This window comes from Oncorhynchus nerka, linkage group LG26 (genome assembly GCF_034236695.1).
Source record: "Oncorhynchus nerka isolate Pitt River linkage group LG26, Oner_Uvic_2.0, whole genome shotgun sequence".
Taxonomy (NCBI): domain Eukaryota; kingdom Metazoa; phylum Chordata; class Actinopteri; order Salmoniformes; family Salmonidae; genus Oncorhynchus; species Oncorhynchus nerka.
Genome location: NC_088421.1, coordinates 750,121 through 766,821, shown reverse-complemented (window position 1 = coordinate 766,821; position 16,701 = coordinate 750,121). Strand labels below are relative to the sequence as shown.

The 16,701-nt window shown below is 41.0% G+C and overlaps 1 protein-coding gene across 2 annotated transcripts in view; it reads left to right on the top strand.

The window, feature by feature from the left end:
* The window catches only part of pitpnbl (phosphatidylinositol transfer protein, beta, like), a 37,805-nt gene that overhangs the window by 9,959 nt on the left and 11,145 nt on the right, over nucleotides 1-16,701 (top strand). The window contains exons 5-9 of one of the 2 annotated variants that reach the window (XM_029635202.2): nucleotides 6,751-6,758; nucleotides 6,850-6,924; nucleotides 7,186-7,269; nucleotides 15,229-15,306; nucleotides 15,525-15,632. In XM_029635202.2, coding sequence (XP_029491062.1) covers nucleotides 6,751-6,758; nucleotides 6,850-6,924; nucleotides 7,186-7,269; nucleotides 15,229-15,306; nucleotides 15,525-15,632 — 353 coding nt within the window. The remainder of the gene's footprint in view (nucleotides 1-6,750; nucleotides 6,759-6,849; nucleotides 6,925-7,185; nucleotides 7,270-15,228; nucleotides 15,307-15,524; nucleotides 15,633-16,701) is intronic. The other variant, XM_065011071.1, reaches the window with a different exon arrangement.

Here is a 16,701-nt window from a genome sequence, read left to right as displayed (position 1 = left end):
TTGTGAAAGTTTATCGTCTACTTTTTGAATTTTAAAAAATGACGCTACGTTGTGAAATCGCTGTTTTTTTCGTTTATCACACAGTCTACATATAACGATATCTTGGCTTTATATGGCCCGATTTAATCGAAATAAAGACCCAATAGTGTTTATGGGACATCTAGGAGTGCCAACAAAGAAGATGGTGAAAGGTAATGACTGTTTTCTATTTTATTGTGCGGTTTGTGTAACGCCGAAATGCTAATTATTTTGTTTACGTCCCCTGCTGTGCTTTTCTGTTGTAGTGTATTGGTGCATGCTATCAGATAATAGCTTCTCATGCTGTCGCCGAAAAGCATTTTAAAAATCTGACTTGTTGCCTGGATTCACAACGAGTGTAGCTTTAATTTGATACCCTGCATGTGTATTTTAATGAACTTTTGAGTTTTAACTAATACTATTAGCATTTAGCGTAGCACATTTGCATTTCCAGAGCTCTAGTTGGGACGCAAGCGTCCCAACTAGAAGCAAGAGGTTAAGAGGCTCCTCTGTCCTCCAATCGTTACCTGTATTAATGGCACCTGTTTGAACTTGTTATCAGTATAAAAGACACCTGTCCACAACCCCAAACAGTCACACTCCAACCTCTACTATGGCCAAGACCAAAGAGCTGTCAAAGGACACCAGAAACAAAATTGTAGACCTGCACCAGGCTGGGAAGACTGAATCTGCAATAGGTAAGCAGCTTGGTTTGAAGAAATCAACTGTGGGAGCAATTATTAGGAAATGGAAGACATACAAGACCACTGATAATCTCCCTCGATCTGGGTCTCCACGTAAGATCTCACCCCGTGGGGTCAAAATGATCACAAGAACGGTGAGCAAAAATCCCAGAACCACACGGGGGGACCTAGTGAATGACCTGCAAAAAGCTGGGACCAAAGTAACAAAGCCTACATCGGTAACACACTACGCCGCCAGGGACTCATCCTGCAGTGCCAGATGTGTCCCCCTGCTTAAGCCAGTACATGTCCAGGCCCATCTGAAGTTTGCTAGAGAGCATTTGGATGATCCAGAAGAAGATTGAGAGAATGTCATATGGTCAGATGAAACCAAAATATAACTTTTTGGTAAAAACTCAACTCGTCGTGTTTGGAGGACAAAGAATGCTGAGTTGCATCCAAAGAACGCCATATCTACTGTGAAGCATGGGGGTGGAAACATCATGTTTTAGGGCTGTTTTTCTGCAAAGGGACCAGGACGACTGATCCGTGTAAAGGAAGGAAAGAATGAATGGGGCCGGCCATGTATCGTGAGATTTTTTTGTGAAAACCTCCTTCCATCAGCAAGGGCATTGAAGATGAAATGTGGCTGGGTCTTTCAGCATGACAGTGATCCCAAACACACCGCCCGGGCAACGAAGGAGTGGCTTCGTAAGAAGCATTTCAAGGTCCTGGAGTGGCCTAGCCAGTCTCCAGATCTCAACCCCATAGAAAATCTTTGGAGGGAGTTGAAAGTCCGTGTTGCCCAGCAACAGCCCCAAAACATCACTGCTCTAGAGGAGATCTGCATGGCGGAATGGGCCAAAATACCAGCAACAGTGTGTGAAAACCTTGTGATGACTTACAGAAAACCTTTGACCTCTGTCATTGCCAACAAAGGGTATATAACAAAATATTGAGATGAACTTTTGTTATTGACCAAATACTTATTTTCCACCAAAATTTGCAAATACATTCATTAAAAATCCTACAATGTGATTTTCTGGATTTTTTTTTTTTCTTCTCATTTTGTCTGTCATAGTTGAAGTGTACCTATGATGAAGATTACAGGCCTCATCTTTTTAAGTGGGATAACTTGCACAATTGGTGGCTGACTAAATACTTTTTTTGCCCCACTGTAATTATTATGAGAGCTGGTCCGTTACCCGTCATATAACATCAATTTGTTTAATTGTTTATATGACTCCAGAGTAGTAGGATTTATTATAATAATTATTATTACTACTATTCTTCTTTCTTGCTTGAATAAACTTGTCTGCCTGTCTATTCAACATTTGCATAAAAGGAAACCATGCCATGAATTAAGAAAAATCTTTTCATAATGTGATGTATCACTCAAATCACTTTGAGAAAAATAGCCTTCTAATTAGCCTTCTTACCTAATGAAAGCCTATAATCGACATAACAAAACAATAGGCCTACCCTTACATTCAATATCGTTTAGATAATAAAATAGTTTAGGCTTAATTCAAACTAAAACACTTTAGTAGACTACTCAAAATTTTACCAGATGAACCGGTTTACACTATATGGTCTAATGAACGAAAGCCTGAATGAATGTAATAATTAACTTAATTATAAAAACGAATAGGCCTACCTGCTTGCACTTTGTGCAGGCTGTCTCCATCTACCGCGTTGTTGTCCTTCCTGGGGATTTCACTTGCGCAGCACCTGTTTCCACAATGATGTTGTAGCTTAAATTCCCTTATAACCTTTTTATTTCTCTGGTTCGGCCTATGTTAGTAATTTCCCCGTGAGCTAGGCTATCAAGGGAAAGTAAACTTGGCAATGTGTCATATTCTCATGTGTGGCGAGGGACCATAAGCTCTCTGCGTGGACAAAATAGAAAGTTTTAGCATCACATAAATAAGGGACAGTTCCCGGCTCCACACAAACTTAATGCGTGTGTGGCTGATAGCCTTATGTCTGCCTTGCCGCTCACAGACAGGAAGTACATCAAGCTCCTGGGTTTTTAAGGCTCATTATCTTGATTTAAAATGTTTTCGGCTCGCAATGTAATTGCTCTGAACCGCGAACTGACCCACGGGTTGAAATAATGTTTTCATTCCACTAGAGGTCGACCGATTTTTAATCGGAATGGCCGATTTTAATTAGGGCCGATTTCAAGTTTTCATAACAATCGGAAATCTGTATTTTTGGATACCGATTTGGCCGATTCAAAAAAATAAAAATAAAAAATATATATATATAGATGTTTTTTTACACCTTTATTTAACTAGGCAAGTCAGTTAAGAACGCATTCTTATTTTCAATGTCGGCCTAGGAACGGTGGGTTTAACTGCCTTTTTCAGGGGCAGAACGACAGATTTTTACCTTGTCAGCTCGGGGATTCAATCTTGCAACCTTACAGTTAACTAGTCCAACGCTCTAACCACCTGCCTTTCATTGCACTCCACGAGGAGCCTGCCTGTTACGCGAATGCAGTAAGCCAAGGTAAATTGCTAGCTAGCATTAAACGTAGCTTATAAAAATCAATCAATCATAATCACTAGTTAACTACACATGGTTGATGATATTACTAGTTTATCTAGCATGTACTGCGTTGCATATAATCGATGCAGTGTGTATCGTTGCTCTGTGTACCATAAACATCAATACACAGAAGTATATATTTTTAAACCTGCATATTTAGCTAAAAGAAATCCAGGTTATCAGGCAATATTAACCAGGTGAAATTGTGTCACTTCTCTTGCTTTCATTGCACGCAGAGTCAGTGTAAATGCAACAGTTTGGGCTGCCTAATTAGCCAGAATTTTACGTAATTATGGCCTAACATTGAAGGTTGTGCAATGTAACAGCAATATTTAGACTTATGGATGCCACCCGTTAGATAAATACGGAATGGTTCCGTATTTCACTGAAAGAATAAACGGTATGTTTTCGAGATTATAGTTTCCGAATTCGACCATATTAATGACCTACGGCTCGTATTTCTGTGTGTTATCATGTTATAATTAAGTCTATGATTTGATAGAGCAGTCTGATTGAGCGATGGTAGGCACCAGCAGGCTCGTAAGCATTCATTCAAACAACACTTTCCTGCTTTTGCCAGCAGCTGTTTATGACTTCAAGCCTATCAACACCCGAGATTACGCTGGTGTAACCAATGTGAAATGGCTAGCTAGTTAGCGGGGTGCGCGCTAATAACGTTTCAAACGTCACTCGCTCTGAGACTTGGAGTGATTGTTCCCCTTGCCTTGCAAGGGCCACGGCTTTTGTGGAGCGATGGGTAATGCTGCTTTGAGGGTGGCTGTTGTCTTTGTGTTCCCGGTTCGAGCCCAGGTAGGAGCGAGGAGAGGGACGGAAGCTATACCGTTACACTGGCAATACTAAAGTGCCTATAAGAACATCCAATAGTCAAAGGTTAATGAAATACAAATGGTATAGAGAGAAATGGTCCTATAATTCCTATAATAACTACAACCTAAAACTTCTTACCTGGGAATATTGAAGACTCATGTTAAAAGGAACCACCAGCTTTCATATGTTCATGTTCTGAGCAAGGAACTGAAACGTTCGCTTTCTTACATGGCACATATTGCACTTTTACTTTGTTTTTGCACTATTTAAACCAAATTGAACATGTTTCATTTATTTGAGGCTAAATTGATTTTATTGATGTATTATATTAAAATAAGTGTTTATTCAGTATTGTTGTAATTGTCATTATTATAAATAAATCAAATTTGTCCGATTTAATCGGTATCGGCTTTTTTTGGTCCTCCAATAATCTGTATCGGCGTTGAAAAATCATTATCGGTCGACCTCTACATTCTTTTTTTTTTTGCTGATCACCCATGGGGAACCGTGGGTATACGACCCGATGCTGGACTTAAGTGTCTGTGTGGCACACACATGATGGAGCAGTGACAGAACTGATGAGGAACGGTCTGTAATGAGTTAGCTTATACAGTGCCTTCAGAAAGTGTTCACACACCAACTTTTTCCGCATTTTGTTGTTATAGCCTGTATTTAAAATTGATTGTCACTGGCCTACACACAATACCCCATAATGTATAAGTGGAATTTTTTAAAACTAATTAAATGAAAAGCTGAAATGTCATGTGTCAAGTATCCACCACCTTTGTTATGGCAAGCATAAATAAGTTCAGGAGTAAAAATGTGCTTAACAAGTCCCATAATAAGTGGCATGGACTCACTCTGTGTGCAATAATAGTGTTTAACATGATTTTTGAATTACTACCTACATACTATTATCTTAATTCAGCAAAAAAAGAAACATCCTCTCACCGTCAACTTATTTTCAGCAAACTTAACATGTGTAAATATTTGTATGAACATAAGATTCAACAGCTGAGACATAAACTGAACAAGTTCCACAGACATGTGACTAACAGAAATGGAATAATATGGCCCTGAACATAGGGGGAAGGGGTCAAAATCAAAAGTAACAGTCCTTATCTGGTGTGGCCACCAGCTGCATTAAGTACTACACTGCATCTCCTCCTCATGGACTGCACCAGATTTTCCAGTTCTTGCTGTGAAATGTTTCCCCACTCTTCCACCAAGGCACCTGCAAGTTCCCTGACATTTCTGGGGAAAATGGCCCTAGCCCTCACCCTCCGATCCAACAGGTCCCAGACGTGCTCAACGGGATTGAGATCCGGGCTCGTCGCTGGCCACGGGAGAACACTTTTACATTCCTGTCTTGCAGGAAATACAGCACAGAATGAGCAGTATGGCTGGTGGCATTGTCATGCTGGAGGGTCATGTCAGGATGAGCCTGCAGGAAGGGTACCACATTAGGGAGGAGGATGTCTTCCCTGTAACGCACAGCGTTGAGATTGCAACAAGCTCTGTCCGATGAGGCTGTGACACACCGCCCCAGACCATGATGGACTCTCCAAATCGATCCCTCTCCAGAGTACAGGCCTTGGTGTAACGCTCATTCCTTCGGCGATAAACGCCAATCCGACCATCACCCCTGGTGAGACAAAACCGCGATTCGTCAGTGAACAGCACTTTTTGCCAGTCCTGTCTGGTCCAGCAACGGGGGGTTTGTGCCCATAGGCGGCGTTGTTGCCGGTGATGTCTGGTGAGGACCTACAAGGCCTACAAGCCCTCATTCCAGCCTCTCTCAGCCTATTGCGGACAGTTTGAGCACTGATGGAGGGATTGTGCGTTCCTGGTGTAACTCAGGCAGTTGTTGTTGCCATCCTGTACCTGTCCCGCAGGTGTGATATTCGGATCTATCTATCCTATGCACGTGTTGTTACATGTGGTCTGCCGCTGCGAGGAGGATCAGCTGTCCGTCTTGTCTCCCTGTAGTGCTGTCTTAGGCTTCTCACAGTACGGACATTGCAATTTATTGTTCTGGCCACATCTGCAGTCCTCATGCCTGTTTGCAGTATGCCTAAGGCATGTTCACGCAGGTGAGCAGGGACCCTGGGCATCTTTCTTTTGATGTTTTTCAGAGTCTGTGGAAGGGCCTCTTTTAATGTCCTACATTTTCATAACTGTGACCTTAATTGTCTACTGTCTGTAAGCTGTTAGTGTCTTAACGACTGTTGTTTATGGTTCTTTGAACAAGCATGGGAAACGGTGTTTAAACCCTTTACTATGAAGATCTGTGAAGTTATTTGGATTTTTACGAATCCTTTGAAAGACAGGGTCCTAAAAATGGTACGTTTCTTTTTTGCTATGTTTAGATCCCGCTATAAACCTCAATCCCAAATAAATGGGAGGGATGGGCACGATCCAATCTCACTTGATTTTTAGAAGCACAGCACTATAGTAAGAATATGTGCACCAACTTTGGTGTATCTAGCTTTAAAAAGAACTTGTATTTGATTTATAGCTTGGATTTGTATGTGTGGCTAATTCTACTGTCGTGTTAAAGTTTTAGTAGGAACATCCTTAATGTTCTATTATCACGTATCTTCCTACTTCTTTTCTCTTTTTCCCCTCTCTACCCTGTTCGTCTTGCTCTAAATCTGGGATTATGCAGTTGTGACCGTAAGTGTTTTTCATTTATATTACCTTATTTTTGTTTACAGTGTGCGTGTATACATTATGCAGAGATTTGTACTTATTTTTCTTTTCGCAGAATGAATACATGAAGGATGACTTTTTCATTAAGATTGAGACCTGGCACAAACTAGACATGGGGACCACAGAAAATGTGAGAATTTTTTTCAAGTAATTATTACACTAATGCAGACTTAACACGGTATTGGGATTGGGCAATAATAAAACTAAATATAATTCAGAATCTTCTCCATTTGTAATGCCTTTACCAATATATTCTGCATGAATTTATGCAGAGATAATAAACTCTGTTGTATTTATGAAGGTATATGTGATGTCACTTTTTTTCCTATTCTGTTATTACACCAGTGGAAACGTGTTAACAGTATAAGTCCCCCTCACTTTCTCTTTGAAGCCCCATGGTCTTTCCCCAGAGGAATGGGAGGAGGCTGAGGTTGTTCCAATTGACATCGCTGACCGATCACAAGTTGATGATGTGGTAAGTTCCTTTTAGAGACCCCCTCTAGAGAAAATTAATTATTTGTGTTTAAAATGGATTTTTAAAACCATAAAATGTCCTGTTGCTGATTTGTAACTTCAAGAAATTAAATGCATTCCTTAATTGTTGAAAATTACATAATGAGGCTAGGACCACTCTTACCCCAAAAACATCAAACCTCTTGTTCTGTTTGTTTTTGATGTCATGATTTTGTAAATGAACAATGTATAGCTGCAGGGATCTTCAACCTGGGAGCTGCTATCAAATTGATAAAATATTTACATTGAATATGTCGCTCTTTTTTATGAAAACCTGACAACCCATCCACATTCAAAGCCATTCTTATTGTACCTGTAAAGATGAGACACATTTAAAAGTTTAAGTATCATTAAAAAAATGTATGTCATTTCATTTAGGCTAAAGTGGGATGAAGATAATCACCCAACATTGAAGAGGTGGTTCCAAACTTAACAGTAAACAGTTGTTTTACATCCCTAGTTGATGGAAGTGGAAACTGAGTTTGGGCAGCACAATTAAACTGGAAAAATGTCTGATTTGAACTCCAGCAGAGGTGCAATATTCATGTGTCAGGGCCACTTTGTCTTACCATTTGAGTGCATAGTAGCAAACTTGGCTGTAACAGTTGCTTTTTTTCCAGGGTTATCATGACTAAACGGCCTTGTCAGCCTTGTCCTCTTCAATTCAAACCAAGTTTTCAAAGGGGTTCAGGGCCAGCGCCATAACGAATCATTTGGATGGGCCTTTGATTTACATTGGGGGGTACATTTTCTTCCCTGGGCCTCAAAAAAAAAAAAAGTGTTTTATAGTAGATATGGAATTAAAAAATGTACTGTAAAAATGTATTACCTTTTTAATGTTGCATGAACTCAGCCAGTCATGATGTTTTCATCTGATTGTCAAACAAATCACTTAAAAAATTTGGTTACATTTACTTTTCTATTTATTAGGGATTCCCTAATAATTCCCTTCCTGGGGTCCAAACACATTAAGGCACTTACGTTACACATTAAGCAAAAAATAAAATGGTACATCATATAGCATTATTACTCCACTACATATCTATAATACAAAATGTATAATACCACCATATTACAATTTACGTGTGTGTGTATAGTGCATGTGCTAGCGCCTGTGTGTGTGCGTGTCTCTTCACAGTCCCTGTTGTTCCATAAGATGTTTAAGAAATAATAATAATCTAATTCTACTGCTTGCATCAATTTACCTGATGTGGATTAGAGTTCCATGTAGTCATGGCTCTATGTAGTACTGTGCGCCTCCCATAGTCTGTTCTTGGATTGTGAAGAGACTTCTGGTGGCATGTCTTGTGGGGTATGCATGGGTGTCCTAACTGTGCTAGTATTTTAAACAGACAGCTCGGTGCGTTCAGCTTGTCAACACTTCTTATAAAAACAAGTAATGATGAAGTCAATCTCTCCTCCACTTTGAGCCCTAAGGCTGTAACTCAGTAAAATCCATAACACCGGCCCTGCCGTGGTCAAGTCCGGGGACTGAGACCATTTTTGTAGATTTTGATGTGTGCTTGGGATTATTGTCTTGCTGGAAGATCCACATTTGTCTGAGTTTCAGCATCCTGGCAGAGGCAACCAGGTTTTTCACTAAAATGTCCTGGTACTGGGTAAAGTTCATGATGCCATTGATCTTAACAAGTGGCCCAGGACCAGTGGAAGTAAAATTGCCTCATAACAACATCAAAGATCCATCACCATATTTTACAGTAGGTATGGGGTTCTTTTCTACTTATGAATCCTTATTTTGATGACATACCCACCATTGGCGTGCATGATCAAAGAGCTCTATTTTCATGTCATCCAACAAATGAAAACTTGGAGTTTGCTTTAATGGCACTTGGATTGGAACCGGTGCTATGGTCAGATCACCTGACAATAGACCTCTTTGGACCCGCACACCAGTGGTGGGTTTGGTGTTAAAATGAGGATACATAAGCAGAAAAGAACCCCATACCTACTGTAAAATATGGTGGTGGATCTTTGATGTTTGGGGATATTTTGCTTTCACTGTTCCTGTGGGCCTTGTTTAAGGTCCCGCACAGTCATCCTAAATCCCAAGTAAAAATAGTCTTTGAATGACCATAACGTTCCGATAATATTTTTACGCTATTAAAATACTCAGAATTAAAGACCATTTTATTTCATCTCAAACTATCTGGAAGCCTAAAGGAACGGTCTTAGTGGGCGGGGAGCTTATATTCATGAGCTCGTTACATTCAGCTTGTCAAAAACAAGTAATGAGGAAGTCAGTCTCTCTTCCACTTTGAGCCATGAGAGAATTACATGCATGTTATTAATGTTAGCGCCCTGTGTACTTTTAAGGGCCAGCTGTGCTTCCCTGTTCTGAGCCAACTGCAATTTTCCCAAGTTCCTCTTTGTGGCACATGACCACACTACTGAACAGTAGCCTAGGTGTGATGACAACCATGGCCTGTAGGACCTGTCTTGTTGATCGTGTTAAGGCAGAGTAGCGCTTTAATATGGACAGACTTCTCTCCATCTCAGCTACTGTTGTATCAATATGTTTTGACCATGACAGTTTACATTCCAGGGTTACTCCAAGCAATTTAGTCAACTCAACTTGCTCACTTTCCACATCATTCATTATGAAATATAGTTGAAGTTTAAGGTTTAGTGAATTATTTGTCCCAGATATAATGCTTTTAGTTTTGAAATATTTAGGACTAGCTTATTCCTTGCTACCCATTCCGAAACTAACTGCAGCTCTTTGTTAAGTGTTGCAGTCATTTCAGTCGCTGTAGTAGCTGACGTGTATAGTGTTGAGGCATCCGCATACATAGACACACTGGCCTTACTCAAAGCCAGTGGCATGTCGTTAGTAAAGATTGAAAAAAGCAAGGAGCCTAAACAGCTACCCTGGGGAATTCCTGATTCTACCTGGATTATGTTTGAACACCCTCTGTGTTCTGTTAAAACTCTTTATCCACATTATAGCAAGGGGTGTAAAGCCATAACACAAGTTTTTCCAGCAGCAGACTATAATCAATGATGGCAAAAGCTGCACTGAAGTGACATGGGTCTGTGCATTATCATGCTGAAACATAAGGTGATGGCGGATGAATGACATGACAATAGGCCTCAAGATCTCGTCACGATAAAATGCGATTGTGTTCGTTGTCCATAGCTTATGCCTGTCCATACCATTAACCCCACCGCCACCATGGGGCACTCTGTTTGCCCTCACAACACCATACACGTGGTCTGCGGTGGTGCGGCCGGTTGAACGTATTGCCAAATTCTCTAAAACGACGGAGGTGGCTTATGGTAGAGAAATTAACATTAAATTCTCTGGCAACAGCTGAGGTGGACATCCTGCAGTCAGCATTATAATGTGTGGTGCAACCAAAGTGCACATTTTAGAGTGGCCTTTTATTGTCCCCAACACAAGGTGCACCTGTGTAATGATTATGCTGTTTAATCAGCTTCTTGATCTGCCACACCTGTCAAGTGGATGGATTATTTTGGCAAAGGAGAAATTCTCACTAACAGGAATGTAAACAAATGTGTGCACCAAACAGCGGGATTGTGATGAGCTAATGGGGATCCCTAATAAATACAAAATTCAGGGTAACTGGACACAAAAGTGGCTCACCTTTTAGGCATGTACATTTCTATGGCAACGAATGCTTCAGAACTAACCTGCTCTGGGGCAGGCTAATTACATTTATCCTGAATGAAGTGTCTGAGTTGCAACACTGATCAGAATCCCTCACTATTTTTGATACTGTCGCAAAAGCTAACCAAAAAGCAATCCCCAAGAGAGGATGGCTTTCACTTCAGCAGTGATAAATTCATGAACTTCTTTGACAAAAAGATCATGATCATTAGAATGTAAATTAGACTCCTCTTTAAATCTGTGCATTTATTCAAAGCTCAGTTGTCCTGAATCTGCACAACACTGCCAGGACCTAGAATCAAGTTAAATAAAAGATAAAAAGGCTGTTGCGCAGCAACTCCGTGCCTTCCTGAAGACAAATAATATACGAAACACTTCAGTCTGGTTTTTAGACCCCATCATAGCACTGAGACTGTACTCGTGAAGGTGATAAATTACATTTTAATGGCGTCAGACCAAGGCTCTGCATCTGTCCTAGACCTTAGTGCTGCTTTTGACACCATCGATAACAACATTCTTTTGAGAGATTGGAAACCCAAATTGGTCGACATGGACAAGTTCTGGCCTGGTTTAGATCATAACTGTCGGAAAGATATCAGTTTGTGGATGGTTTGTCCTTGACAAATCAACTGTAAGTTTCGGTGTTCCTTAAGGTTCCGTTTTAGGACTACTATTGTTTCACTACATTTTACCTCTTGGTGATGTCAACCGGAAACATAATGTTAACTTTCACTGCTATGCGGACGATACACAGCTGTACATTTCCATGAAACATGGTGAAGTACCAAAATTGCCCTCCCTGGAAGCCTGTGTTTCAGACATGAGGAAATGGATGGCGGCAAATGTTTTACTTTTAAACTTGGACAAAACGGAGATGCTAGTTCTAGGTCCTAAGAAACAAAGAGATCTTCTGTTGGATCTGACAACCTTGATGGTTGTACTGTCTCAAATAAAACTATGAAGGACCTCGGCGTTACTCTGGACCCTGATCTCTCGTTTGATGAACATATCAAGACTATTTCAAGGACAGCATTTTTTCCATCTTCGTAACATTGCAAAAATCTGAAACTTAGTCCAAAAATGATGCAGAAAAGTTAATCCATGCTTTTGCCACTTATAGATTAGACTACTGGCTTTTGATGATCCTTGGTTGGGTTCTAGGCAGATTATTTGTTGCGATTGCCAATGTAATAAATTGGTGGTCCGATAGTCCAGGATTATGAAGAAAAACATTTAAGATCCACAATATTAATTCCACGGGACAAAACTGGGTCCAGAGTATGACTGTGGCAGTAAGTAGGTTCAGAGACATGTTGGACAAAACCCACTGAGTCGATGATGCCTCCAAAAGCCTTTTGGAGTGGATCTGTGGACTTTTCCACATGAATTTTAAAGTCACAAAAAATGTATCTGCCGTGACAACAGGAATTCAGGGAACTCCGTGAGGAATGCTGTGTACGGCCCAGGACACCTGTAAACAGTAGCTATAAAAAAGTAATTGAGGTGGCTGCAAAGATTTCATGACTAGAAGCTCAAAAGACGAAAATGCAGTCATTTTTGTAAATTGACATTTGCTTTAGTAAATGTTAGTAACACCTCCGCCTTTGCGGGATGCGTGGGGGATATGGTCACTAGTGTAACCAGGAGGAGAGGCCTCATTTAACACAGTAAATTAATCAGCCTTAAACCATGTTTCAGTCAGGCCAATCACATCAAGATTATGATCAGTGATTAATTAATTTACTATAACTGCCTTGGAAGTGAGGGATCTAACATTAAGTGGCCCTATTTTGAGATGTGAGATATCACTATCTCTTTCAATAATGCCAGGAATGGAGGTCTTTATTCCAGTGAGATTGCTAAGGCGAACACTGCCGTGTTTAGTTTTGCCCAACCTAGATCGAGGCACAGACACGGTCTCAATTGGGATAGCTGAGCTTACTACACTGACTGCTAGTGGCAGACTCCACTAAGCTGGCAGGCTGGCTATATCATTGTGGAGCTAGAGGAGTTAGAGCCCTGTCTTCTGTTCATAGGTAAGATGAGAGCACCCCTCCAGCTAGGATGGAGTCCGTCACTCCTCAATAGGCCAGGCTTGGTCTTGTTTGTGGGTGAGTCCCAGAAAGAGGGCCAATTATCTACAAATTCTATATTTTGGGAGGGGCAGAAAACAGTTTTCATCCATTGATTGAGTTGTGAGACTCTGCTGTAGAGCTCATCACTCCCCCTAACTGTGAGGGGGCCAGAGACAATTACTCGATGCCGACACACCTTTCTAGCTGATTTACACGCTGAAGCTATGTTGCGCTTGGTGACCTCTGACTGTTTCATCCTAACATCGTTGTTGCCGACGTGGATAACAATATCCCTATACTCTCTACATGCGCCAGTTTTAGCCTTACACGGAACCAAAACAGGCTGCGCGCGTGCGCAATCATGTGCTATCGTGCATACATTTATTTTGTCCCCCTACAACAAACGCGATCACGACACGCAGGTTAAAATATCAAAACAAACACTGACCCAATTACATTTAATTTGGGGACAGGTCGAAAAGCATTACACATGTATGGCAATTTAGCTAGTTAGCTTGCACTTGCTAGCTATAATTTCTCCTATTTAGCTAGCTTGCTGTTCATAGCTAATTTGTCCTGGGATATAAACATTGAGTTGTTATTTTACCTGACATGCACAAGGTCCTCTACTCTGACAATTAATCCACACATAAAATGGTCAACCGAATCGTTTCTAGTTATATCTCCCCCTAGGCTTTTTCATTTTTGAACTTATATGGTGATTGGAATCTACACTTTCATAGTATTACCACGACAACCGGCAAAACAGTGTCTTTCAATCACCCACGTGGGTATAACCAATGAGGAGATGGCACGTGGGTACCTGCTTCTATAAACCAATGAGGAGATGAGAGAGGCAAGATTTGCAGTGCGATCTGCGTTAGAAATGGGAATGACTTCTATTTTAGCCCTTGGCAACGCAGACGCTCCTTGGAGCACGCAATAATTTAATAACATATATTCCTAAATGTATTTTGCAACGTGAGCGGTGTAGTCAGGGTATTAGGCAGCATCATCTTCTGATTAGCCTTTACGTCGGTAGCCCTGCCCCCTGGTAAACAATGTATAATCGCTGGATGATTCTTTTTAAGTCTGGTACTGTGGGTAATGGAGTCGCTAAGGACTAGGGTTTTCAATTTGTCAGCGCTAATGGTGGGAGGCTTTGGCGGCTCAGACCTCGTAACTTGTGGAGGAGAGACCAGAGAAGGCTCGGCCTCTGACTCCGACGCGTTGCTTAATGGGGAGAACCGGTTGAAAGTTTGTCGGCTGAATGAGCGACACCCGTTGAGCATTCCGACAGCATTTCCTTCCAGAAGCCATGTGAATATTGTCATGTGGAATTTGACTGCAGTTATGACTCGTAACAGCCCTATTCATACCATGGATCATTTAGCTATTTGATCTAGACTTTTAGGACCCTTTTAGGTATAACAAAAATTATGAATTTGGCCTTTACTACTATAGTCCATAGAAACGCATTGAATAACACATTCATAAATGGCAAGAAGACAGTCAAAAAATAAATCATATGGTTTTAATGTCTCTGGCCTATATCTAGGAGATGTAATATTTCCTGAGCTTTCTTATCTTTTTTTTGCACATTTAACCCCATTTATTTTTGTTCGCACTGAAACTACCTCCATACTTCCATTTATTTGTATGAGTTACCTTCAGACGAGTTCCGTGGGGCTTGAAGGGGTCTCATCTTTCCATAGTGGACGTAGTTTCGTTTGTAGACTGTTTGAACGCTACAGATGTTTTTGTCAGAAGACCCATGGTCTGTCAAACACCGCTATAGCTCGGCCATCTTCCACCGCAGATGCAGAAGGCCGACATAGGCTGATGCGGTGGATCGAGACGTAGCGCATGCGAAAAACAAATAACTCTAGCATAAGCTGAAGGATTTTTTTTGTGACATAAGATTGACACATGGGTGTGTCAATAGACTCTTAAGGATTTCATAGGAATGGAATCATTCTTCTAAAACTGTCTGGCTAGCTAATAAACATACAGTGCAGTTAAATACTTCACTTTATCACAGCACTGGCAAACCATGGTTGATTAACTCCCTGACCAAAATGTTTGACTTTTTATACCATTTAAGAAGGTTCATGTCTAATTCCTTATTCTATGCATACTGTAGTCTATATGTAAAATGTATACATATGAAGTACTTTTTCTCTGTTTTCATATGTAGGACTATAAGCCAGAGGAAGACCCAGCCATCTTCCATTCTGAAAAAACTGGAAGAGGACCCCTGGGACCAGGATGGAAGGCATGTCTGAAATTACACTTGTTCTGTTTAATTTACCATATTTTACCATAGATTTTATGTATCGTAAAGGCAGCATGACATTTCAAAGTAAAAGAAGCATATTTGTTTTCCCAATCTAGCATTGAATAGAAAAGTGATTTACATGTTAAATCTGGGTATCCTTTGCCTCTCTCATTCCACCCCTTGTTTGTCTGTTCAATCTCTCTTTTACTGTGTAGAAAGAGCTCCACAACAGTAACTGTCCCTATATGACTGCCTATAAGCTTGTAACGGTGCATTTCCGCTGGTGGGGGCTGCAGGGACGAGTGGAGAACTTTATTCACAAGGTAAGAGCTTAGAAGAGCTAAGAGCATCATTACATTCACTAGACTTGTTGCTGCTTCTTCGTAGATCCCCAGATTTGAAACTTTATTGAAATTACAACCTTTTCTTACCTTTGGATGTGGCTTGGCAATGCAAGATTCTTGCTGCGCAGCTCAAATTTACAGTGAACATCAGTCTTTGTTTTTATTTTGTCTTTTGTCTTCTTTTTTACCCCTTTTTTTCCCCAATTGGTAGTCAGTCTCTGCAACTCCCGTACGGACTCGGGAGAAGCCAATGTCGAGACCCCTGCGTCCTCCGAAACACAACCCAGCCAAGCTGCGCTGCTTCTTGACACAATGCGCGCTTAACCCGGAAGCCAGCCGCACTAGTGTGGTGGTAAACACCGTACACCTGGCGACTAAGTCGGTGTGCATTGCGCCTGGCCCGCCATAGTAGTCGCTAGTGCGCGATGGGACAAGAACATCCCTGCAGGCCAGACCCTCCCCTAACCTAGACGACGCTGGGCCAATTGTGCGCCGCCCATGGGTCTCCCGGTCGCGGCCGGCTGTGACAGAGCCTGGACTCGAACCAGATTCTCTAGTGATACAGCTACGCAGTGCCTTAGACCACTGCGCCACCTTTGCCAAAAACTTTTAATGTTAAACATTTTACATTGTTGAATAATAGTGTGAAATAATCATTTCACTCGTCAATAATGCAACAATTCACAAGCAAATCAAATGTTATTTGGCACATGCGCCGAATATAACAGGTATAACCTTACCCTGAAATGCTTACTTACAAGCCCTTAACGTTAACGTTACTGGGATCATTTTCGTCAACATCCGCTGAATTGCAGAGCGCCAAATTCAACTTAAATTACTAAAAATATTACATTTTCATGAAATCACAAGTGCAAAACACAGCTTAGCTTGTTGTTAATCCACCTGGCGTGTCAGGTTTCAAAAAAAGCTTTTCGGCGAAAGCATGCCAAGCGTTTATGTAAGGACATCTCTCTCAGCAGACAAAACATTACAAATGGCTAATAGCCAAGTAGATTTGTTACGAAAGTCAGAAAAGCAATAAAATGAA